Source organism: Chrysemys picta, chromosome 16, assembly GCF_011386835.1.
Source record: "Chrysemys picta bellii isolate R12L10 chromosome 16, ASM1138683v2, whole genome shotgun sequence".
Taxonomy (NCBI): Eukaryota; Metazoa; Chordata; order Testudines; family Emydidae; genus Chrysemys; species Chrysemys picta.
The window spans coordinates 749,422-773,345 of record NC_088806.1 but is presented as its reverse complement, the minus strand read 5'-3'; the positions used below and the strand labels follow the sequence as shown (position 1 = coordinate 773,345).

Sequence of the window (23,924 nt, the reverse complement as noted above, 5' to 3'; positions counted from 1 at the left end):
ATTTTATCTGTCCTATCTCATAGAACTGGAAGGGACCCTGAAGGGTCATTGAGTCCAGCCCCCTCCTTCACTAGCAGGACCAAGTACTGATTTTGCCCCAGATCCCTAAGTGGTCCCCTCAAGGACCCTGGGTTTAGCAGCACAATGCTCAAACCATTGAGCTATCCCTCCCCCCTTGTTTCTGTATGACTTGAACGTTTTTCCTACTTTTCCATTTGACCCCCGCAATTTTGGGACCAACTCAGCTTTGGCTTGACCCAAAATAATTATTTCTCTGTTTTGTATTTGTATTTGGCCATTGAACAGGAAAACCCATGACTGGGATAGCACAGGCTGTGTAGGATAGCTAAGAGTTGGGATAGTTAAGTCCAAAGCAGACTGGGAAGATCTACAAAAGGATCTCACAAAACTGGGTGTCTGGGCAACAAAATGGCAGATGAAATTCAGTGCTGGTAAATGCAAAGTAATGAACATTGGAAAACATAATCCCAACTATACATATAAAATGATGGGGTCTAAATTAGCTGTTGCCACTCAACAGGGCCGGCTTTAGGAAGTGCGGGGCCCGATTCAAATAGTTTCGACAGGGCCTTGTCAGGGATGACTAAAAAATAAAAACACGTAAAAAAACACGTGGGGCTTGTACTCACTGGGCGGCGCTCCTATTCTTCGGCGGTGGGTCCTTCACTCGCTCCGGGTCTTCGGGGGCACTGAAGGATCTGCTGCCGAAGTGCTGCCGAAGACCCGGAGCGCCACCGGGTGAGCAAAAATTAAAAAGGAGCCTCTAGCCAGGGAAGGGATTCTCGGCCACTTCTTCCCCCTTGCCCCCCGGTGGCCCTGCCACTGGGCACGGGGCCCTCTTAGGCGCGGGGCCCGATTTGGGGGAATTGGTGGAATTGGCCTAAAGCCGGCCCTGCCACTCAAGAAAGATCTTGGAGTCACTGTGGAGAGTTCTCTGCAAACATCCACTCAATGTGCAGTGGCAGTCAAAAAAGCGAACAGAATGTTGGGAATCATTAAGAAAGGGATAGAGAATCAGAAAGAGAATATCATGTTGCCTCTCTCTAAATCCATGGTACATGCACACCTTGAATACTGCGTGCAGATGTGGTCGCTTCATCTCAAAAAAGACATATCAGAACTGGAAAAGATTCGGAAAAGATTCAGAAAAGAACAACAGAAATGATGAGGGATATGTAATGGCTGCTGTATGAGGAGAGATTAATCAGACTGGGACTGTTCAGCTTGGAAAACAGACAACTAAGGGGAGATAGGATAGAGGTCTATAAAATCATGACGGGTGTGGAGAAAGTAAATAAGGAAGTGTTTTTTACTCCTCATAACACAAGAACTAGGGGACACCCAATGAAATTAACAGGCAGCAAGTTTAAAACAAACAAAAGGAAGTATTTCTTCACACAATGCACAGTCAACCTGTGGAATTCCTCGCCAGAGGGTGTTGTGAAGGCCAAGACTATAACAGGGCTCAAAAAAGAACTAGATAAATTCATGGAGGATAGGTCCATCAATGGCTATTATCCAGGATGGGCAGGGATGGTGTCCCTGGCCTCTGTTTGCCAGAAGCTGGGAATGGGCGACAGGGGATGGATCACTTGACGATTCCCTGTTTGGTTCATTCCCTCTGGGGCACCTGGCATTGGCCACTGTCGGAAGACAGGATACTGGGTTAGACTGACCCAGGATGGACGTTCTTATGTTCTTATGACTCGGATCCATGCAGAAGGACCCTGGCACAGCCGGGATCACTCACTGGAGATGGAGAGTCCAGACTGGATGGGGGACCCCAGGGAAGTGGCTCCAGGGACAGGATGGGGCAGGGTGGGGAAGGGGCTGGGGTGGGGCTGTTCTCACCCCCCTGTGTCTCCCCCACAGCTGCTCAGAGCAGGAGTTGTACTGGTACCCCACCGAGCGCTGTGCCACCCGCATCAGTAAATTGGGTGTCGGTCTGGGCATGGCCATTGCAGTGCTGGTGATCGTGAGTGCAGTCCTCGGTGCCTTTCTGTTCAGAGCCAAGAGGATGAAAAACCAGTTCAGGTAACTGGGCCAGGAACACATGGGTGGGCACAGCCTGCAACTGAGATGGTGTGAGCCTGTGGTTAGAGCATGAGAATGGGTGTCAGGACTCCTGGGTTCCCTCTCTGGCTCTGGGAGGGGAGTGGGGTCTGTTGGTTTAGAGCAGGGGGGGCTGGGAGCCAGGACTCCTGCATTCTATCCTAGCTCTGGGAGTGGAGTGGGATTGTAGTGGGTTTGAGCAGGGGAACTGGGAGCCAGGACTCCTGGGTTGTGTCCCCAGCTCTGGGAGTGGGGGAGAGGAGGAGGGATCTAAAGGGTTAAAGCCGGGGGGCTGGGAGCCATGAAGTCTGGATTCTATGTCCGGCTTTCCCCCCATGTCTGTACCTCAGTTCCCCCTATTGAAAGTGGGGATAAATGTTGTTTCCTTGGGCAGACGATGGGTTGCGAGGTAGGTTTGCTGTGAGCCCTGCTGTGAGGTACCCGTGGTGGGGTTGGTGTTGGTCTGAGAATGACCCTCACCTCTTTGACTCAGTGGGTGGGTGCAGAAGGAGGGTTTGAAGGGGCAGAGGGAGGCTGGGTCAGATGCCCTCGGGGGCCCAGCTGGGCGGCGGAAACCTCCACCACCTGCTCCCTCTGCAGCCTGCATTCGGAGAAGGCCAACGCTGAGATGTGGTTCGAGGACGATGATCTTGAGTGGAACACCACAGGGAGCTTCCGCTACAGGAACGAAGGAGCCGACTCCTGGAAAGGTAAGGCTGGATCCATCCCGGGCTGGGCGAGACGGGCTGGTGGGAACCCCTGGGCAAAGGCCAGTGTCCCACAGAGACCAGGTCAGTGCCATCAGTGGGGAGGGCAGCTCTGAGGGACTCCTTCGGGAGACGGGAGGTTCCTGGCCACCGTGGCAGCTGGTCCTGGAACCTCAGCGCTCAATAGCCGTGCATCCACTGGCTGAATCCTCTGCCTTCCTAAGCCTTCTCTTTTGCCCGGCCTGCAGGCTCGGATGGGACCGGCTCCTTCAAGATTAACATGGAATCTGTCCACACCTCTCTCCCGGTAGGTTCGGCCATATCGGCCCCCTCCTCCTACTGCCTGCAGTGGCCCATTGGGAGCACACCCTGCTCCGAATGGGAGATGGAGCCATCTGGGGGCGATGCCGCTCCAGCACCAATCCTCCCTGCTGGGGCAATCTGTAGAGCAGAGACGGGGTGCAGAGAAACATTTGGGGAGGTGCGGCAGAGCCTGCCTAACCCACCCTGCTCTGCTCCTGCCTTGGCCACAAACCCACTGTGACGGGTTCGGTCACAGAGATCCCCTTGGGACTGTCACCTGATGTGCTGAGACTACCTCTGAGCCTGTTTTCTCTGCCAGTTTGGGCCTCCAGAGCCCTGCCTTGTTGAGCCAGGCATGCCAGTCTGAGCCAACACAGACCCAGGGTCTGAACCCACGCGCTCCAAAGCTGCAGACTTAACTGAAAACAGCTTCAGAAGTGCTCCTGTCCCCAGCACACAGACACCCAGCTCCCAATGGGATCCAAAGCCCAAATCAATCCGTTTTACTCTGTATAAAGCTTATACAGGGTAAACTCATACATTGTCCTCCCTCTATAACACTGATAGAGAGATATGCACAGCTGTTTGCCCCCCAGGAATTAATCACTTACTCTGAGTTAATTAATAAGCAAAAAATGATTTTATTAAATATCAGAAGTAGGATTTAAGTGGTTCCAAGTAATAACAGAGAGAACAAAGTAAGTTACAAAGCAAAATAAAACAAAACATGCAAGTCTAAGCATAATACAGCAAGAAACTAATTACAGATAAAATCACACCCTCAGAGATGATCCAATGAGCTTCTTTCACAGACTAGACTCCTTCCTGGTCCGGTCCCAATCCTTTCCCCTGGTACAGCCCTTGTTCCAGCTCAGGTGGTAGCTAGGGGATTTCTCATGACTGCAGCCTCCTTTGTACTTTTCCACCCCCTTATATAGCTTTGGCACAAGGCAGGAATCCTTTGTCCTTCTGGGTCCCCACCCTTCCTTCTAAATAGAAAAGCCCCAGGTTTAAGATGGATTCCAGTACCAGGTGACGTGATCACCTGTCCTGTGAGAGCCCCCACCCCCGCCTTCATTCTTCCCGGCCTGACTCACAGGAAGGCTTGCAAGTAAACAGCCATTTACAACCAATTGTCCTAGTTGATGGGAGCCATCAAGATTCAAACCACCATTAATGGCCCACACTTTACATAACTACAATAGGACGTCAGAGTTATATTTCATATTTCTAGTTTCAGACACAAGAATGCTACATTTATACAAATGGGATGACCACACTCAGTAGATTATAAGCTTTGTAATGAGACCTTTTGCATGAAGCAGATTCCAGTTACATTATACCCTCACTCTTTAGCATATTTTCATAACATCATATGGAGTGCAACATCACACCCACTCCCTGCCTCAGCCCCAGCCTCAACCACCTTATCCCGTGCGCATCTCCCACCCTCCCCCAGGAGCTGTGGCTTGGCTCCAGGGGCAGGGGCATGACACAGAAAAGTTTGGGGACCACTACCCTAGAGAGGCGTAATGGGGGTCCCTCTCCTGGGAAGCCAGGACTCTGTGGAAACTTTGTGGGGGAGGCAGATAATCAGCCGAACGTGAGCTCCTGACGCGATCCTGGGATGCACAAACAGGGAAGGAGGAGCAGAGAGATGATTTTAGCACTGTGTCTGGCCCAGATGAGATTGTGGTTGGGACAAAAAGAAAGAGTTTTTTTTGGGGGGGGGAGGGTGGATTTCAGTATGGATGGGAAATGAAAATTCCCACATGACCATTTTCACTGAAGAAAAGTAAAACAATCCCCCAATTCTCCCCCCCAACCTGCCCCCCACGCTCTGGCTGGGACTGAAAACTTCCCCATCAACGTTGTCACTTAAGAAAAGAGCTATTTTGGTCATTTGTGCCCAGCTCTGCTTATGGCCCCCACCCCCATCTCTCACCATCCCAGGTGCACATCCAGAAGCCGGAGATTCTCATTACCCAGCTGTGAGCTTTCTCCTTCCTCAGCAACTGCCCTCCACATCCAGCCAGCCCCCTCTCCCGGCTCCCCTGGCTGGGACACCAGGGCCCTGGTGCTGGGGTGTTGGTGGCGCTGCCTGATGGCCCCATGCAGCCCCCAGCAACGGTTATTGAGAGGGGGTCCTGGAGGAGCTGATTCTCTGGAGGAGCTGAAGGAGTAACTTCGCTGGGGTCTCTGGTGCCAGTTTTCCGCTCACTCAACATGGTGTACATCAGGAGTAACTTTGCTGGGGTTTATCGGGCTGGTTCCCCCTGCGCTTGCCCCAGTGTATCAAGGGGAATGTGAGCTCAGAATCAGGCCCCTTGAGGGGACGTTCACACTGCCCAGCCACCTGCTCCCAGTGGGATGTGAGCTTTAGCGGCATTGGAGGCTGGTTCTGCAGCACCACTCCAGACGATCTCTGCATGCACGATGCAGATTTTCCCATCCATGCCCAGCACAAGGGCCGGCTTTAGGGAAAATGATGTCCTGGGTGAACGTGTATTTTGGTGCTCTTGGTCCCTGCTGCCTCCTGACCATCTCCCTGCCCCCACTGCCTCGCCAGGATCCCCACCCATCCCTCCAACCCCCACTGCCTCGCCAGGCTCCCCATACATCTCCCCTGGTCCACGTGGCCTCCCCACCCATCCCCCAACCCCGCAGCCTTCCTGGCCTTCCCACCCATCCCACCTGGCCCTCACTGCCTCTCCGGGCTCCCCAACCATCCCCAACCCCCGCTGCCTCCCCAGGCTCCCCACCCATGCTCCCTGGCCCATGCTGCCTCCCTGGGCTCCCCACCCATCCCACCTGGCCCCCATTGCCTCCCCTGCCATTTTCCCAAGCTGCCATCCGCAGCCTTACACCCCAGGCATGCCCCACTCCTTACCTCTTCACCACAGCCCCCCAGTACTTAATTTGTGAAGCACAGGCACCTCTGAGCTCCTGGCCAGCAGCCGCCACTCTCCAGCCACCCAGCTCTGAAGGCAGCTCCGCCACCTGCAGCAGCGCAGAAGGAAGGGTGGCATTAACATACAATGCCACCCTTCCTTCTGAGCTGCTGCTGGCAGCGACGCTGCCTTCCGTCCTGGGCACCCCGCCAGCAGCCACAGCTCTCCAGCCGCCCAGCTGATGCTTAATTTGTGCTGGGGCTAAGCCCTTAGCACCACTTTCATTACAAATTAAACACTGCGGTGCCCCCTGACCACAGTGCCTTGGGCCGTCGCCCACCCCCAAAGCCAGCCCTGCCCAGCACATGCACTTTAGCCCACATCAGGCGCCTGTCCCATCCCAGCTAAAACTGGCCTGTCCCATCAGCAGCCCATGGGGACGGGTCTGGGGTGAGGGGGAAGGCGTGTCCCTCATTCTGCTCTCGCACCTTGTCTCTCTTTGCATGGGAAGACTTGATTCTGCAATAAAATAATGATGATGATAATGATGACGATGATGCATTAGTGTTGTTATTTCAGTTACCCCACCCCATCCATGGTGTGCTAGTTACCGCCCAGGCCTTGCTGTGCTAGGTGCTGTATGTTATTTATTAGGTGTAGTACGGTAGCACCTCAGCAATCCCTAGTCATGGCCCAGGGCCATGCTGTGCTTGGTGCTGTATGTTATTTATTAGATGTATTATGGTAGCACCTCAGCACCCCCTGGTCATGGCCCAGGGCCTCGCTACGCTAGGTGCTGTATGTTATTTATGAGGTGTATTACGGTAGTGCTTCGCACCCCCATTGTGGCCGAGGTCCCTGTGGGGTCAGGAGCTGCACAGACACAGAACAAAAAGCCGCTGCCTGGTGCCCGCCCTACGGAGCCGGTGAGCTCAATCTCAGCCGAACAGCCCTGAGGGAGCTGGCCGGAGCAGCACCTGAGGACGTGAGTGACTGACACAGAGTAGGGGTCTCCACACAAAAGTGGCCTCCCTGCTGGTGAGTTCTTGGTGGGTACTAGGACACGGGGATGTTTTAGGGAGGGTCTGATGTGATCTCTGTCCCCCTCCCCCCGGATGAGAAATGAGCTGTGCATCAGACTTGCCAGCTGTGAAGGGCTGGGTCATGCCGTGCTCCAACTCCTCTTCCAGCCCATGCACCAAGCCTGCCCCTTTTCCCGGTGCATTCAGCATTCGAGACGGTCAAAGGCTGGCTGACTAAACACCTCTTGGGTTCTTTTGGGAGTTTCGAAAGGGAACATGGCAGCTTCGGAGCAGTTCTCACTTCCTGCATCTGCGCTTTCTGCATCTATCTATCTATCTATCTATCTATCTATCTATCTCCATACACCCATGTGACAGTTTCCCCCTGGGGTGCCCGCTGGAACTGGGGTACCACTGAGCCCTCCTGACCCATCAGCCTGGGCTCCCTTTTACACCGTACTGCTGTGACAAGCTGCAAAGCCCTTTCTCTAGCCTGCACATTCACCAGCATAAATACAGGTAGGGACACACCCACCAGCAGTTACATGCAGGCAGGCGCACTGACCAGCCCCTGCAGGGGAAGACTCCAGCTAAGGCACACACCCCCTCTGGAGTATAAACCCAAAATTAGATCATCTTGTGCTGCACAGGGAACTGTACAGCATAAGCTCATAAAATTTGCCCCCTCCCTCACTGTGGAGAGGAATATGCAACAGCTTTCTCCCCCTGAGTTATGATTCCCACACACAGGTTTAGATAAAGCAAACAAATATATCAACTACAAAAGATAGATTTCTATCTATCTATCTATCTATCTATTGTAGAACTGATGAATGAAATTGTTTTTAATTGTTTACTTTATTAATGTAACTTCATAAGTAAAGTTTTATGAATGAAACAATATTCATTCATAAAACCGGTTACCCCAATAACTGGCTAGTTAACAGTTAAGATGCTTGTTAAGAGCCATAGCTGTTCAGTCAGCTGCCTTTGTAAGTTTCACTATCAATCCAATTCCTGCTTAAATCACTGAGACTTGCACTGTTTCAGTATTGGAACTTCTGTTCACCATTTATTACACTTGCCTACAGTGTAACTTCTGGTCACTGTTTGCCATATTGTAATTCACACCCCATTTTAAAACGCTGACTCCATTTTGTAAGGGTTGCTGCAACCTTCATTTTTGCAAACCCTGCTGTAATCTTATTAGTTTAGTTTAGATGTGTGAATGAGGTATGTATGGATGATGGAATCAACCTCCAGCCCCAGCCTGTCCTGATTAAATAGAGTTCAAACACCAATGGCTGAAGATGCAGACAAGAGCCCTAACAAAATAAGAAGAATCCACCCTAAAAAGAAAAGGTACAATAGAAGGAAGATCAAAGCCCGGTCCGAGGCTGAAAGTCATGTCTGCAATTGACAGGTGATCAATCACCAAACCTGGAGGCAGCGTGACACAGCAAGACCTATAGACTCTGGATTCAAACTAAAGCCTACAAAAAAGGATGGGTAAGATGGAAAACTTTGGAGGAGGGTAACATTCTGCTGCCAACATGGAAGGGCATCGGTGCGCCCAACAGAGACCCAGCTCGTCCTTGTGCCCGGCTTTCCTGGCCAGTTACCGCCACAAGCTACGAACCCAAGCTGCAAACTCAAGCCACAGACTCAAGCAGGACTGGTAACTATGCAGCAGCTGCAGAACATCTGATGGATGTGTGTGTGTGTGTGTGTGTGTGTGTGTGTGTGTGTGTGTGTGTGTGTGTGTAAGGATTAAGATATTAGTTATTGGTCATAAATCAAATTGTTATCATAATAAATGAGGCCTCTTTATCTTGTCCCCTTTAATAAGATCCTGCTAGTTTTTATTGGTATAACACTATGACGTTCTGTACCTCATGGGAACACCCTACAGCCCCATGTTCATCCTTATAATATGATTGTGTGGGATCCAATGCAAAGTTTGTCAGGTCGGGTGTCTTCAGAAGGCTCATGATGCACTGAGCATTGTAGTTATAGTAATGTTATAGGTTGTAATTTCATGTATATAGTTATAAGGCCAAAAATGTGTCCTCATGGCTTAAAACAACACCAGGCAAAAACTCTCCAAGAGCAGAGGGGCAGTTCACACCTCATCAGGGCACGTATGGGACAAACCCAGCCCAGCCTCACAGGAACAAAGGACACTGGCCTAGACAGCAACAAAGGATCTGTTGGACTCTCGAGTGAGTCACGCTCCTTTCCTTGGTCAGTTTGGGACTGTGATGAGGTAATACTCACCTGACTCTGAAGGGGGGGGCAAAGCTAAAAGGGAAGAAAGGACATGATATAAGGGAGAGACATTTGCCACTCTCTTCCTCTCTCTTCCACCTCCATCTACAGACACCACCACCAAGCGACTGAAGCGTTGATCAAAGGGGAGAGCCTGGCTGAAGGGCGACCTGCCAGCCTGTGGTGAGAAGCATCTGAGTTTCTAAGGGCACTGAAAGTGTTAAGATCATCTTAGAATGCGTTTTGCTTTTATTTCATTTGACCAAATCTGACTTGTTGTGCTTTGACTTATAATCACTTAAAATCTATCTTTGTAGTTAATAAATCTGTTGGTTTGTTCTACCTGAAGCAGTGCGTTTAGTTTGCAGTGTGTCAGAGGCTCCCCTGGGGAGAACAAGTCTGGTACACATCAATTTCTTTGTTAAATTGACGAACTCATATAAGCTTCCAGCGTCTAGTGGGCATAACTGGACACTGCAAGACGGAGGTTCCCAGGGTTGTGTCTGGGACCGGAGATATTGGCTAGTATCATTCAGTTGCACAATCCAAGGAGCAAATTACATGCCAGAGGCTGTGCATGAACAGCCCGTGAGTGGGGGTTCCCACAGCAGAGCAGGGTCAGGCTGGCTCCCAGAGTCAAGGATTGGAGTGACCTAGCAGATCACCGGTCCAGATAACACCAGAGGAACATCACAACTATCTATCCCTATACACCTTATCTATCTATCTATCTATCTATCTATCTATCTATCTATCTATCTATCTATCTATCTATCTATCTATCCCCACAACCCTCTAGCCATCTATCCAAATGGCTGTCTGTCTCTCTGTCTGTCTCTCCAATCATAGAGAAGTGGGGCTGGCTGGGACCTTGAGAGTGGATCCAGTCCAGCTCCCTGCAGTGAGGCAGAGCCAAGTAACCCCTAGACCATCCCTGACAGGTGTTTGTCCAACCTGCTCTGAGAACTCTCCCGTGATGGTGACCCCCCGGCTTCCCGTGGCACCTTCCGGAGCCGAGCTCCTCTGAGAGCCAGAAAGTGTTTCCTGGTCTCTCTCTCTCTCCACATTCCCCTCCTCTGAGATCTCTGGCACGCAGGGCACGAGGGACGGGATCCCGACAGGCCCCATCCACCCAGGGAACTTCAGGTGTGGCACCGAGAGTCCCATTTCCGCCCCCTCGCTCCTGGCACTGATATGAAATCTCCCAGCTGCTGATTTATTAGCCTCCTCGACCTTTGAAATTCACCAGAACAATTCCCTGTATTCCTCCGCCCAGCCAGAGGAATTCGAGTGCCCCCTGACCCCACCCCCAGGACCCAAGGTCCCTGGTTCTTGTTTCCCAGATTCAGTGCATTCCCAGCCTTCGCAAGGTGCGCACGGCCTCTCTCTGTTACCACGTCTATGGATTACACCCCAGACTCTTCTCCCAAAGGATGAAGACACTTTGGGTCTCCCTGCTCCTCGCCCACCTCGCATCCTCCGTCTCTTCGGCAGGTGAGTGGGGCCGGGAGCACCGGACCGTTTGGCTTCTCCTCGTGCAGTGGGGTGTGGAACATGGTCCCTGCCAGGAAGGGGCGGCTGAGGGGTTCCCAACATGCCCCAAGACCCAGAACCACTTAAAAACACAGAGTATAAAGCCAAAGAGACCCCGGGCTGAATTAAGTCCACTACAGCAGATTGGCGTCAAAACCAGCCCAGCTCCATTTCAAGATTGCAGGCAGTGGAGAATCAGCCAGGCCCCTTGGGAAATTGTCCCAAGGGATAATTAGCCTCCATGATAAAAATTTACATCTTTTTTCCAGTTTGATTTTTTTTTGTCTTGCTTCAACTTCTGGCCAGTGGCTCTTGCTAAATTCTTTTCCTGCTGGTTCAAACGGAATGTCCGCTAACTAATTTCTCGGTCAAGTAGCTCAGTATTTGCAGCACAAATGTTGTAAGAGATTTTACTCTCTAGGCGCTGATCTGCCCTGTTCCCGGGCCGCTCAGATCTTTGGTGTTCAGATGATGGAAAGAGGATTTGAGTAAAAGTTTCTTGGTTTCCAATCACCGTCTGGGAGCTTTCCTGATATTTCACAGTGCCAAGCTCTGACGTTCCAGCCTCCTGAGTTGGTTTCCCCATTATTTCATGGCAATCGAGGTAAATCTTGGTGCTTGTCCAGGTTACAGCACCATGAACCTTGTGAGAGCTGCAATCTCCCATTGCAAACAGGAATTAGGTCTTTTGGTGGGGGCAGATTTGGACCGGGGTGTGGTTCTTCCCGTGCAAGAGAGCTAACGATGCCCCCACCTGGGAGAGGTGGTGGAGAATGACCTCGTCTCCCTGCCTGCGGCTGGCACCAGCTGATTTCACCAGCTCAGAAGCGAAACAGAAAGGGCTCTGGGGTGAAGTTGCGTTGTTCTCTGTGTGCTCTGGGTGAGGCAGCGAGAAGAGAGCACGGTACAAAGCGAGCTAGCTGGAACCATAGCCCGAACTGGCCAAGGCTGGGCAGTGTAGCCTGACCCAAAGTTGGTATATATAATTGTAACTTGAGGATTAACAGGTTCTTGTTCCAAGATTAGCCCCAGTAAGAGTGTTGGAAAATTATCATATAATTTGGGAACCCCGATGTGCACAGATGCAACACTCACACTATACGAACTCAATATATATATACAAATATATAATTTATTAATAATTTAGCAAAGTTCTACACACAGTTAAACTCAACAAGGCAAATAGAGATAATACCCAAAGTACATTTGGATGGCCATACTTACACCCTTATCTTTCATACTTAACCATTATCTTTTTCATTATCGTTATCGTCCTTATCTTCGCCAGTGGCCATCATTCTGGCCCCTTTCAAGGTCTACATCTTTCCAACCTATCTGCTTCTTCTGGGATGTTACTTTTATAGTAGGTTACGCTGACGCTGCCATATTCAATAGAGGTCCTTATTTGTATTTCCTCCCCTTAAGGTGTCCGTTTTCTATAGGTTAGTATATGCATAATGTTACCCTATTAGCATACACGTCAATTTGTTGTTATGGTACCTTTGCGGTCGAACGTTCTGTCCGGAACGTTCCAGACGCTGGTGTTAGCTATGTTCTGTGCTAGTGTTAGATACGTTCTGTTGTGGCTGATGTCAGTATTCTGGACAAAACTCCCCCTTTGGCATGTCACTTTCAGTTCCCTATAACTTATAAGTTACCTAAGTATATCTATGCCAAAGGTTATAGACTCATAGACTTTAAGGTCAGAAGGGACCATTATGATCATCTGGTCTGACCCCCTGCATGCTGCAGGCCATAAAACCGTCCCTACCCCTTCCCTGGACTCTGCTGTTGAAGTCCCCAATCCTGTTTTTAGTGACTGCAATCGGCAGAGACCCTCCTGCTAGAGATCCCTGCCCCATGCTGCGGAGGAAGGCGAAAAACCTCCAGAGGCTCAGCCAATCTGCCCTGGAGGAAAATTCCTTCCCGACCCCAAATGTGGCGATCAGTAAGACCCCGAGCATATAGGCAAGAGTCTCCAGCCCGACCCCGTTAGCCATTATACTATTTACCCACCATTGCTTGGCTTTCCTTGACTACTATGTTTTACCATTAAACCATTCCCTCCATAAACTTATCTAACTTTATCTTAAAACCAGACAGGTCCGTCGCCCCCACCATTTCCCTCGGTAGGCCGTTCCAATATTTCACCCCTCTGACGGTCAGAAACCTTCGTCTAATTTCAAGTCTGAACTTCCCCACGGCCAGTTTGTATCCATTCGTTCTGGTATCCACGTTAGTACTAAGCTGGAATAATTCTTCTCCCTCCCTTGTATTAATCCCTCTAATATATTTAAAGATAGCAATCATATCCCCTCTCAGCCTTCGCTTTGTCAGACTAAACAACCCAAGCTCCTCTAGTCTCCTTTCATACGACAGGTTTTCCATTCCTCTGATCATCCTAGTGGCCCTTCTCTGCACCCGTTCCAGTTTGAGTTCATCTTTTTTAAACATGGGAGACCAGAACTGCACACAGTACTCCAAATGAGGTCTCACCAGCGCCTTGTACAACGGAAGCAGGACCTCCTTATCCCTACTAGATATACCTCGCCTAATGCATCCCAAGACAGCATTGGCTTTTTTCACCGCCACGTCACATTGTCGACTCATAGTCATCCTGCGGTCTACAAGAACCCCTAGGTCCTTCTCCTCTTCCGTTACTTCTAACCAATGCGTCCCCATCTTGTAACTAAAATTGTTATTAGTCATCCCCAAATGCATCACCTTACACTTTTCACTATTAAATTTCATCTTATTTCTGACACTCCAATTCACAAGCTCATTCAAGTCTCCCTGCGGGATATCCCTATCCTCCTCCGAATTTACAACGCCTCCCACCTTCGTATCATCCGCAAATTTTATCAGCCCACTCCTGCAATCGGTTCCGAGGTCAGTTATAAATAGATTAAATAAAATGGGTCCCAAAACCGAACCTTGAGGCACTCCACTAGTAACCTCCCTCCAACCCGACAGTTCACCCTTTAATACAACCCGCTGCATTCTCCCCATTAACCAATTCCTTATCCACCTCTGGATTTTCATATCGATCCCCATGTTTTTCAGTTTAACTAATAATTCCTCATGGGGTACAGTATCAAACGCTTTACTGAAATCCAGGTATATTAGGTCCACCGCATTTCCCTTATCTAATAAATCCGTTACTTTCTCAAAGAAGGAGATCAGATTCGTTTGGCACGATCTGCCCTTCGTAAAACCATGTTGTAATTTATCGCAATTGCCACTACCCTCCAGGTCCTCAACTAGTTTCTCTTTCAGAATTTTCTCTAATACCTTGCACACTACAGATGTTAAACTAACAGGCCTGTAGTTACCTGGATCACTTTTTTTCCCTTTCTTGAAAATAGGAACCACATTAGCTATTCTCCAGTCTAACGGGACCACCCCCGAGTTTACAGATTCATTAAATATTATCGCTAACGGGCCTGCTATTTCCCGCGCCAATTCCTTCAATATTCTCGGATGTAGATCGTCCGGTCCTCCCGACTTAGCCCCATTAAGGCGTTCAAGTTTTGTTTCTACCTCGGATACGGTAATCCCCCGTCCTGAACGCCCCTCTGTAGTGGTGCTAGTATCCCTAATACCTTCATTGGCCTCATTAAACACCGATGCAAAATATTCATTAAGATATTGCGCCATGCCTAGATTGTCTTTAATCTCCTCTCCGGCAATAGACTTCAGCGGTCCCACTTCTTCTTTCTTTGCTTTCTTCCTATTTATGTGGCTGTAAAACCTCTTACTATTGCTTTTAATTCCCCTCGCTAGGTCCAACTCTACACGGCCTTTGGCCTTTCTCACTCTATCTCTACATTCTCTGACTTCACTTAGGTACATTTCCTTACTGATCCCTCCCCTCTTCCACTCTTTATACGCTTTCTGTTTTTTCCTAATAGCCCCTTTGAGTCGGTCGCTCATCCAGCTCGGTCTAAATCTCTTGCTTAGTAATCTTTTTCCCTTTTTTGGAATACAGGCCTCCGACAGCTCATGCATCTTTAACTTAAAGTAATCCCAGGCTTCTTCTGCCTTTAAATCCATTAATACGTTTGCCCAATCCACTTCCCTTACCAGTCCCCTTAATTTGTTAAAATTGGCCTTTTTAAAATTATAAACCCTAGTCTTTGATTTAATTCTGTTACTCCTTCCATGTATTTTAAACCGAATTAGCTCATGATCACTGGAGCCCAAATTGTCCCCTACTACCACTTCCTCAACGAGGTCCTCACTGCTTACTAGAATCAAATCTAAAATGGCCTCCCCCTCGTCGGTTCAGTTACCACTTGATGGAGGAATTGATCAGCAAGCACTTCTAGGAACATCTGAGCCCTGTTATTGCTACTAGCGTTTGTTCCCCAGTCTATATCCGGGAAGTTAAAGTCCCCCATAATTACACAGTTTCTGTTAGTAATTACTTCTCTAAACACATTAAATAGTTCCTTATCCATATCCTGGGTCGATCCCGGCGGTCTATAGCACACTCCAAGCACTATCCCCGGAGAGGCTCTAATAGTCCTATTACCCATTGTGAGTATTGCCCAGACAGACTCTGTGTTATCTAATCCATCAACTATTATTTCTTTACAGTTTATTTCACTATTGACATACAAGGCCACCCCCCCACCTTTACCTTTGTTCCGGTCTTTCCTAAACAGCGCATACCCCTCCATACCTGTGTTCCAGTCGTGACTGCCATTCCACCACGTTTCCGTTATTCCTACGATATCTGGTTTCAGTTCTTGGACCAAGAGCTCCAATTCCTCCATTTTATTACCTAGGCTTCTGGCATTGGTGTATAAACACCCTAATGTATGTCGTTTAGCCTGTCTCCCATTAGCAGCACTATATGTTGCGGGCCTCCTTGTGTCCGTCCCCCCTGTCCTTCCTATGTCCAATCTTATCTCCCCGGCTATGTCTCCTCTCCTTTTACTCACCTTTTCCATACTGGAATCTGGCGTGGAGATTAACTGTGCATCTCCCAACCGTCTCCCCGAACTTCCTAGTTTAAAGCTCTTTTGATTAGATGAGCCAGCCTCCCTCCCAGAAGTCTATTTCCTTCCCTACTCAGGTGAAGCCCATCCCGCGAGAACAGGTGTCTGTCCCCGAAAGCCTCCCAGTGGCCATACATCCCAAAGCCCTCCTTATAGCACCACTCCCTTAGCCAACTATTTATTCTCACAATCCTATCAGCCCTTTGCTGCCCTTCCCTCGGAACGGGCAGAATCCCACTAAAGATAATCTGAGCCTCTATCTCCTTGAGCGTCTTCCCCAGCCTGGCATAATCTCCCTTGATCCTCTCTAACGAGAACCTAGCCGTGTCATTCGTTCCCACATGAAGGATTATCAAGGGGTTCTTACCTGCTCCTTTTAGGATCCTTTTCAACTGCAGGTCCACATCGCGTATCTTTGCGCCCGGGAGACAGCACACCCTTCTGTTCTCCGGGTCCGCCCTGGTCACAGGCCTGTCCAATCTCCTCAGTAAAGAGTCTCCAATCACATACACCTGCCGTTGCCTGGCAACAGTGCGATCTAGTAATCTAGTCTCTGATCCCTCTAGTCCTGACCTGTGCCTGTTCCTATCTTCCCTTATGCTCCCCCTTATGCCTTCCTGAATCCTCCCGGGGCCCAGAATTGGTGCTGTCTCCATCAACTCCTCCCCTCTCTCTCTCGGACTAGCTGCTCTTCTCTTCTTTCTCACCCTTCCACCTTCAGTCGCCACCTGCTGCCCCTCCACCTCGCTATCCAAACACTCGAACCTATTCCTGAGTTCTATTCCCCCCTCACTGGCCCTTCTTTTCCTTGGCCTACTTCTCACAGTCACATGCTTCCACCTCCCATGTTCTCCCCCCTCCATTCCCCTCTCACCATCCTCTACCTCTGCCTCTACCTCCACCACAGGGCATTCTCCTTCAGCCCCCCCTTGCCTTTCCTCCATCAGCTGCTCAAACCCCTGCCTAAACTCCACCAGGGTATCTACCTGCATCTGCAGCCCCTTAATCTTTTCCTCCAGTAACACTATCAGGCGACACTTCATACACACATACCTTTGTTCCAGGTCTCCTGCTAGGACTATATACATACCACAGCTTCCACATGCCGCCATCTGCATTCTGTCTGCTGCTGCTGCTTGGCTCATGGCTGCTGCGGTCTCTGCCCACAACACCTGGGGAAACGGAGCACAGGACACACCGCGCCCTCCTGCCTCCCCCTTTACCTCCCCCTGCAAACTCCCTCTCAAACTCCCCTGTTAGCCGCCCTGTTTGCTGCCTCAAGCCTCATACTATCTATTAAAGCCAAATCTTACAGGATAAAAGCCTGTAGGTTCCTTGCATTGCTACTAAATATAATAAACCAGAATAACAAAGCAATAAATATAATGAGAATCTGCTAGGCCCCTTGGTAAATTGTCCCAAGGGATAATTAGCCTCCATGATAAAAATGTACATCTTATTTCCAGTTTGATATATATATATATATATATATATTTGTCTTGCTTCAACTTCCGGCCAGAGGCTCTTGCTAAATTCTTTTCCTGCTGGTTCAAACAGAACGTCCGCTAGGCAATTTCTCCGTCAAGTAGCTCCATTTTTGCAGCACAAACGTTGTACGAGATTTTACCCTCTAGGCGCTGCGCTGCTCTGTTCCCGGGCCGCTCAAATCTTTGGTGTTCAGATGATGGAAAGAGGATTGGAGTAAAAGTTTCTTGGTTTCCAATTACTATCTGGGAGCTTTCCTGGTATTTCACAGTGCCAAGCTCTGACGTTCCAGCCTCCTGAGTTGGTTTCCCCATTATTTCATGGCAATCGAGGTAAATCTCAGTGCTTGTCCAGGTTACAGCACCGTGAACCTTGTGAGAGCTGCAATCTCCCATTGCAAACAGGAATTAGGTCTTTTGGTGGGGGCAGATTTGGACCGGGGTGTGGTTCTTCCCATGCCAGAGAGTTAACGATGCCCCCACCTGGCAGAGATGGTGGAGAATGACCTCGTCTCCCTGCCTGCGGCTGGCACCAGCTGATTTCACCAGCTCAGAAGCGAAACAGAAAGGGCTCTGGGGTGAAGTTGTGTTGTTCTCTGTGTGCTCTGGGCAAGGCAGCGAGGAGAGAGCACGGTACAAAGCGAGCTAGCTGGAACCGTAGCCTGAACTGGCCAAGGCTGGGCGGGGTGAGCAGCTGGGCATAGCTCATGCAGCCATGGCCACCAGATCCCAGGCACTTCCATCCAGCTCGATGCGCTCCGGCCGTGCTTCAACCTCCCTCCGTGTGTTCACATCTGGTCACCACAGCAACCTCAGAACCAGCCTCCGGCCGCCTCGTTCAGTCCCACCTTTCCCCCCGGCTCCCCCGTGGGGTGTTTTCCACAGTCACCGCTCTTGGCTCATGGCGGCTAGGGGTGAATGGCCATGCCGGTGGCTCCTTCGTGGTCAAGGCCGGGCCTTCCATTCAGATACCTGCAGGCCGTTCCCTTATGTGAATATATCTGGTCCTGTACGTGCCGCCCCCTGAATGCTTAACTCCCATTTACACTCAGTGCATCACAGCACAAGGTGAGCAGGGTAAACTGAGGCACACATAGCACTCCTAAAATCTTTCTGAAAATGTCCACACTCATCATAGAAAGATAGAGGGGTGTTTGTGGGGAGGGATAGATAAACAGGGGGGTTCATGAGGATGGATGGATGGACAAGAGATTTCCTATATCTAGCCCTCTCTTCTACATCTTTCTATCTATCCTCATACACCCTAGATATCTAGCTAAATATCTATCCCCACCACTCGCTACCCATCTAGCCAATTGCTTGTCTGTCTGTCTGTCTAATCGTAGAGAAGTGGGGCTGGTTGGGACCTCGAGAGGGGATCCAGTCCAGCTCCCTGCAGTGAGGCAGAGCCAAGTAACCCCTAGACCATCCCTGGCAGGTGTTTGTCCAACCTGCTCTGAGAACTCTCCCGTGATGGTGACCCCCCGGCTTCCCGTGGCACCTTCCGGAGCCGAGCTCCCCTGAGAGCCAGAAAGTGTTTCCTGGTCTCTCTCTCTCCACATTCCCCTCCTCTGAGATCTCTGGCACGCAGGGCACGAGGGACGGGATCCCGACAGGCCCCATCCACCCAGGGAATGTGTCTCTTCCCACTTCAGGTGTGGCACTGACAGTCTCATGCCCCCGCCACTACCCCCGCCCCCCACTTCTGGCACTGATATGAAATCTCCCAGCTGCTGGTTTATTAGCCTCATCGACCTTTGAAATTCACCAGAACAATTCCCTGTATTCTTCCGCCCAGCCAGAGGAATCCGAGTGCTCTCCCCACCCCCACCCCCGGGAGCCAAGGTTTCTAGTTCCCTCCCCCCCGTTCAGTGCACTCCCGGCCCTCAAAAGGTGCGCACGGCCTCCCTCCGTTACTGCCTCCATGGATTATGCCCCAGACTCTTCTCCCAAAGAATGAAGACGCTTTGGGTGTCCCTGCTCCTCGCCCACCTCGCATCCTCCGTCTCTTCGGCAGGTGAGTGGGGCCGGGAGCACCGGACCGTTTGGGCTTCTCCTCGCAGAGTAGGGTGCGGCTCATGGTCCCTGAGCCACAAGGGAAAGGGCGGCTGAGGGGTTCCCAACACACCCCAAGCCCCAGCACCACTAAAAATCACAGAGTATAAAGCCAAAGAGACCCCAGGCTGAATTAACTCCACTACAGCAGGTCGGCGTCAAAACCAGCCCAGCTCCATTTCAAGATTGCCAGCAATGGAGAATCTGCCAGACCCCTTGGGAAACTGTCCCAAGGGATAATTAGCCTCCATGATAAAAATCTAGCTATCCATCCCCGTACACCCTAGCTACCTAGCTATGTACCTGGCTAATTATTTATCCCCACAACTCTCTACCCATCTATTCAGATGGCTGTTTGTCTAGTCATAGAGAAGTGGGGCTGGTTGGGACCTCGAGAGGGGATCCAGTCCAGCTCCCCACAGTGAGGCAGAGCCAAGTAACCCTAGACCATCCCTGGCAGGTGTTTGTCCAACCTGCTCTGAAAACCCTCCCGTGTCTCGACTTTCTGTGGCACCTGAGTGCCAGAAAGTGTTTCCTGGTCTCTCTCTCTCCACATTCCTTTCCTCTGAGATCTTTGGCACGCAGGGCACGAGGGACGGGCTCTCGACTGGCCCCATCCACCCAGGGAATGTGTCTCTTCCCACTTCAGGTGTGGCACTGACAGTATCATGCCCCCACCATTCCCCCCGCCCCCCACTTCTGGCACTGAAATGAAATCTCCCAGCTGTTAATTTATTAGCCTCATCGACCTTTGAAATTCACCAGAACAATTCCCTGTATTCCTCCGCCCAGCCAGAGGAATCTGAGTGCAGTGTTTTCCCCAGGAACTGAAATTGGGGGGGGGTGTTTGAATTTACGGGGGGTCAGGGCCGATGAGGGGTGAGACCGTGAGGGTGAAGGTGGGCTGTATGGCACCATAGTAAAACTGAAAACTGTTTCATGACCATTTTATTGGATTTAACTCATGTTTTGAAATCATCACACAAATTAAAGTTGGCCACTCAAGTCTTCTATGAAGCACTACGTCTACATCCTTCTTGGTTTCTTGTTATAATTTTGCACAACGCTGTTAATGAACTTCTTGAATGCAACGCGTTCATCTTTGGTGGCTTCTCGTGTGTCCAGTACTTCCATTCCTTCAGTTGATATGCTCATTAGTTCATTCACATGATCAGGCAGAAGGCGACTTCTTTCAGAACACAAAATTCTATTCCATGATGAAAAAGAACGCTCAGCTTTAGCTGTTGTTCCTGGGAGTAGCAAGAGATGAATTCCTACTTCTTTCATCCCAGGAAACATAGCATAAAGATTGGGTCCAGCCACTAGTAATGATAAAAAAGAAGTTGAAGTCAAATCTTCATAGAATCATAGAATATCAGGGTTGGAAGGGACCTCAGGAGGTATCTAGTCCAACCCCCTGCTCAAAGCAGGACCAATTCCCAACTAAATCATCCCAGCCAGGGCTTTGTCAAGCCTGACCTTAAAAACCTCTAAGGAAGGAGATTCCACCACCGCCCTAGATAACCCATTCCAGTGCTTCACCACCCTCCTGGTGAAATAGTGTTTCCTAATATCCAACCTAAACCTCCCCCACTGCAACTTGAGACCATTACTCCTTGTTCTGTCATCTGGTACCACTGAGAACAGTCTAGATCCATGCTCTTTGGAACCCCCTTTCAGGTAGTTGAAAGCAGCTATCAAATCCTCCCTCACTCTTCTCTTCTGCAGACTAAACAATCCCAGTTCCCTCAGCCTCTCCTCAGAAGTCATGTGTTCCAGACCCCTAATCATTTTTGTTGCCCTCTGCTGGACTCTTTCCAATTTTTCCACATCCTTCTTGTAGTGTGGGGCTCAAAACTGGACACAGTATTCCAGATGAGGCCTCATCAATGTGAATAAAGGGGAACAATCACGTCCCTCGATCTACTGGCAATGCCCCTACTTATACAGCCCAAAATGCCGTTAGCCTTCTTGGCAACAAGAGCACACTGTTGACTCATATCCAGCTTCTCGTCCACTGTGACCCCTAGGTCCTTTTCTGCAGAACTGCTACCTAGCCATTCGGTCCCTAGTCTGTAACAATGCATGGGATTCTTCTGTCCTAAGTGCAGGACTCTGCACTTGTCCTTGTTGAACATCATCAGGTTTCTTTTGGCCCAACCCTCTAATTTGTCTAGGTCCCTCCCTATCCTATCCCTACCCTCCAGCATATCTACCACTCCTCCCAGTTTTGTGTCATCTGCAAACTTGCTGAGGGTGCAGTCCACGCCATCCTCCAGATCATTAATGAAGATATTGAACAAAACCGGCCCCAGGACCAACCCTTGGGGCACTGCGCTTGAAATCGGCTGCCAACTAGACATGGAGCCATTAATCACTACCCGTTGAGCCTGACAATCTAGCCAGGTTTCTATCCACCTTACAGTCCATTCATCCAGCCCATACTTCTTTAACTTAGTGGCAAGAATACTGTGGGAGACCATATAAAAAGCTTTGCTAAAGTCAAGGAATAACACATCCACTGTTTTCCCCTCATCCACAGACCCAGTTATCTCCTCATAGAAGGCAATTAGGTTAGTCAGGCACGACTTCCCCTTCGTGAATCCATGCTGACTGTTCCTGATCACTTTCCTCTCCTCTAAGTGCTTCGGAATTGATTCCTTGAGGACCTGCTCCATGATTTTTCCAGGGACTGAGGTGAGGCTGACTGGCCTGTAGTTCCCTGGATCCTCCTTCTTCCCTTTTTTAAAGATGGCCACTACATTAGCCTTTTTTGAGTCATCCGGGACCTCCCCCAATCGCCATGAGATTTCAAAGATAATGGCTAATGGCTCTGCAATCTCATCTGCCAACTCCTTTAGCACCCTCGGATGCAGCGCATCCGGCCCCATGGACTTGTGCTCGTCCAGTTTTTCTAAATAGTCCTGAACCACTTCTTTCTCCACAGAGGGCTGGTCACCTTCTCCCCATAGTATGCTGCCCAGTGCAGCAGTCTGGGAGCTGACCTTGGTTGTGAAGACAGAGGCAAAAAAAGCATTGAGTACATTAGCTTTTTCCACATCCTCTGTCACTAGGTTGCCTCCCTCACTCAGTAAGGGGCCCACACTTTCCTTGACTTTCTTCTTGCTGCTAACATACCTGAAGAAACCCTTCTTGTTACTCTTAACATCTCTCGTTAGCTCCAACTCCAAGTGTGATTTGGCCTTCCTCATTTCACTCCTGCATGCCTGAGCAATATTTTTATACTCCTCCCTGGTCATTTGTCCAATCTTCCACTTCTTGTAAGCTTCTTTTTTGCGTTTAAGATCAGCAAGGATTTCACTGTTTAGCCAAGCTGGTCGCCTGCCATATTTACTATTCTTTCTACACAATCGGGATTTTTTTTCCTGAAACCGCAATAAGGATTCTTTAAAATACAGCCAGCTCTCCTGGACCCCTTTCCCCCTCATGCTATTCTCCCAGGGGATCCTGCCCATCAGTTCCCTGAGGGAGTCAAAGTCTGCTTGTCTGAAGTCAAGGGTCCGTATTCTGCTGCTCTCCTTTCTTCCTTGTGTCAGGATCCTGAACTCAACCATCTCATGGTCACTGCCTCCCAGGTTCCCATCCACTTTTGCTTCCCCTACTAATTCTTCCCGGTTTGTGAGCAGCAGGTCTAGAAGAGCTCTGCCCAGTTGGTTCCTCCAGCACTTGCACCAGGAAATTGTCCCCTACACTTTCCAAAAACTTCCTGGATTGTCTGTGCACCGCTGTATTGCTCTCCCAGCAGATATCAGGGTGATTAAAGTCTCCCATGAGAACCAGGGCCTGCGATCTAGCAACTTCTGTTAGTTGCCGGAAGAAAGCCTCGTCCACCTCATCCCCCTGGTCTGATGGTCTATAGCAGACTCCCACCACGACATCACCTTTGTTGCTCACACTTCTAAACTTTATCCAGAGACTCTCAGGTTTTTCTGCAGTTTCATACCGGAGCTCTGAGCAGTCATACTCCTCTCTTACATACAACGCAACTCCCCCACCTATGTTATTCCAATCGCATCATAGTTCTCTGACTGTGCCAGGACTTCCAGTTCACCCTGCTTGTTTCCCAGGCTTCTTGCATTTGTGTATTTATCACTTAAGATAACTCGCTGACTGTCCCGCTTTCTCATTCTGAGACAGGAGTCCTCCCCTCTTGCACTCTCCTGCTCGTGCTTCCTCCTGGTATCCCATTTCCCCACTTACCTCAGGGCTTTCGTCTCCTTCCCCCAGTGAACCTAGTTTAAAGCCCTCCTCACTAGGTTAGCCAACCTGCTTGTGAAATTGCTCTTCCCTCTCTTCGTTAGGTGGAGCCCGTCTCTGCCTAGCACTCCTCCTTCTTGGAGCACCATCCCATGGTCAAAGAATCCAAAGCCTTCTCTCCAATACCACCTGCGTAGCCATTCGTTGACTTCCACAATTCGACGGTCTCTAACCAGGCCTTTTCCTTGCACAGGGAGGATGGACGAGAACACCACTTGCGCCTCAAACTAATTTATCCTTTTTCCCAGAGCCACGTAGTCTGCAGTGATCCGCTCAAGGTCATTCTTGCCAGTATCATTGGTGCCCA

General features: G+C 49.9%; 2 protein-coding genes across 2 annotated transcripts in view; both read left to right on the top strand.

Annotated features, from left to right (window-relative positions):
• The window catches only part of RNASEK (ribonuclease K), a 321,727-nt gene that overhangs the window by 255,133 nt on the left and 42,670 nt on the right, over positions 1-23,924 (top strand). The window lies entirely within an intron of this gene.
• The window catches only part of LOC135976028 (mucin-2-like), a 48,811-nt gene that overhangs the window by 11,860 nt on the left and 13,027 nt on the right, over positions 1-23,924 (top strand). Inside the window, exons 9-11 of the mRNA XM_065570374.1 lie at positions 1,894-2,055; positions 2,674-2,783; positions 3,029-3,087. Coding sequence (XP_065426446.1) covers positions 1,894-2,055; positions 2,674-2,783; positions 3,029-3,087 — 331 coding nt within the window. The remainder of the gene's footprint in view (positions 1-1,893; positions 2,056-2,673; positions 2,784-3,028; positions 3,088-23,924) is intronic.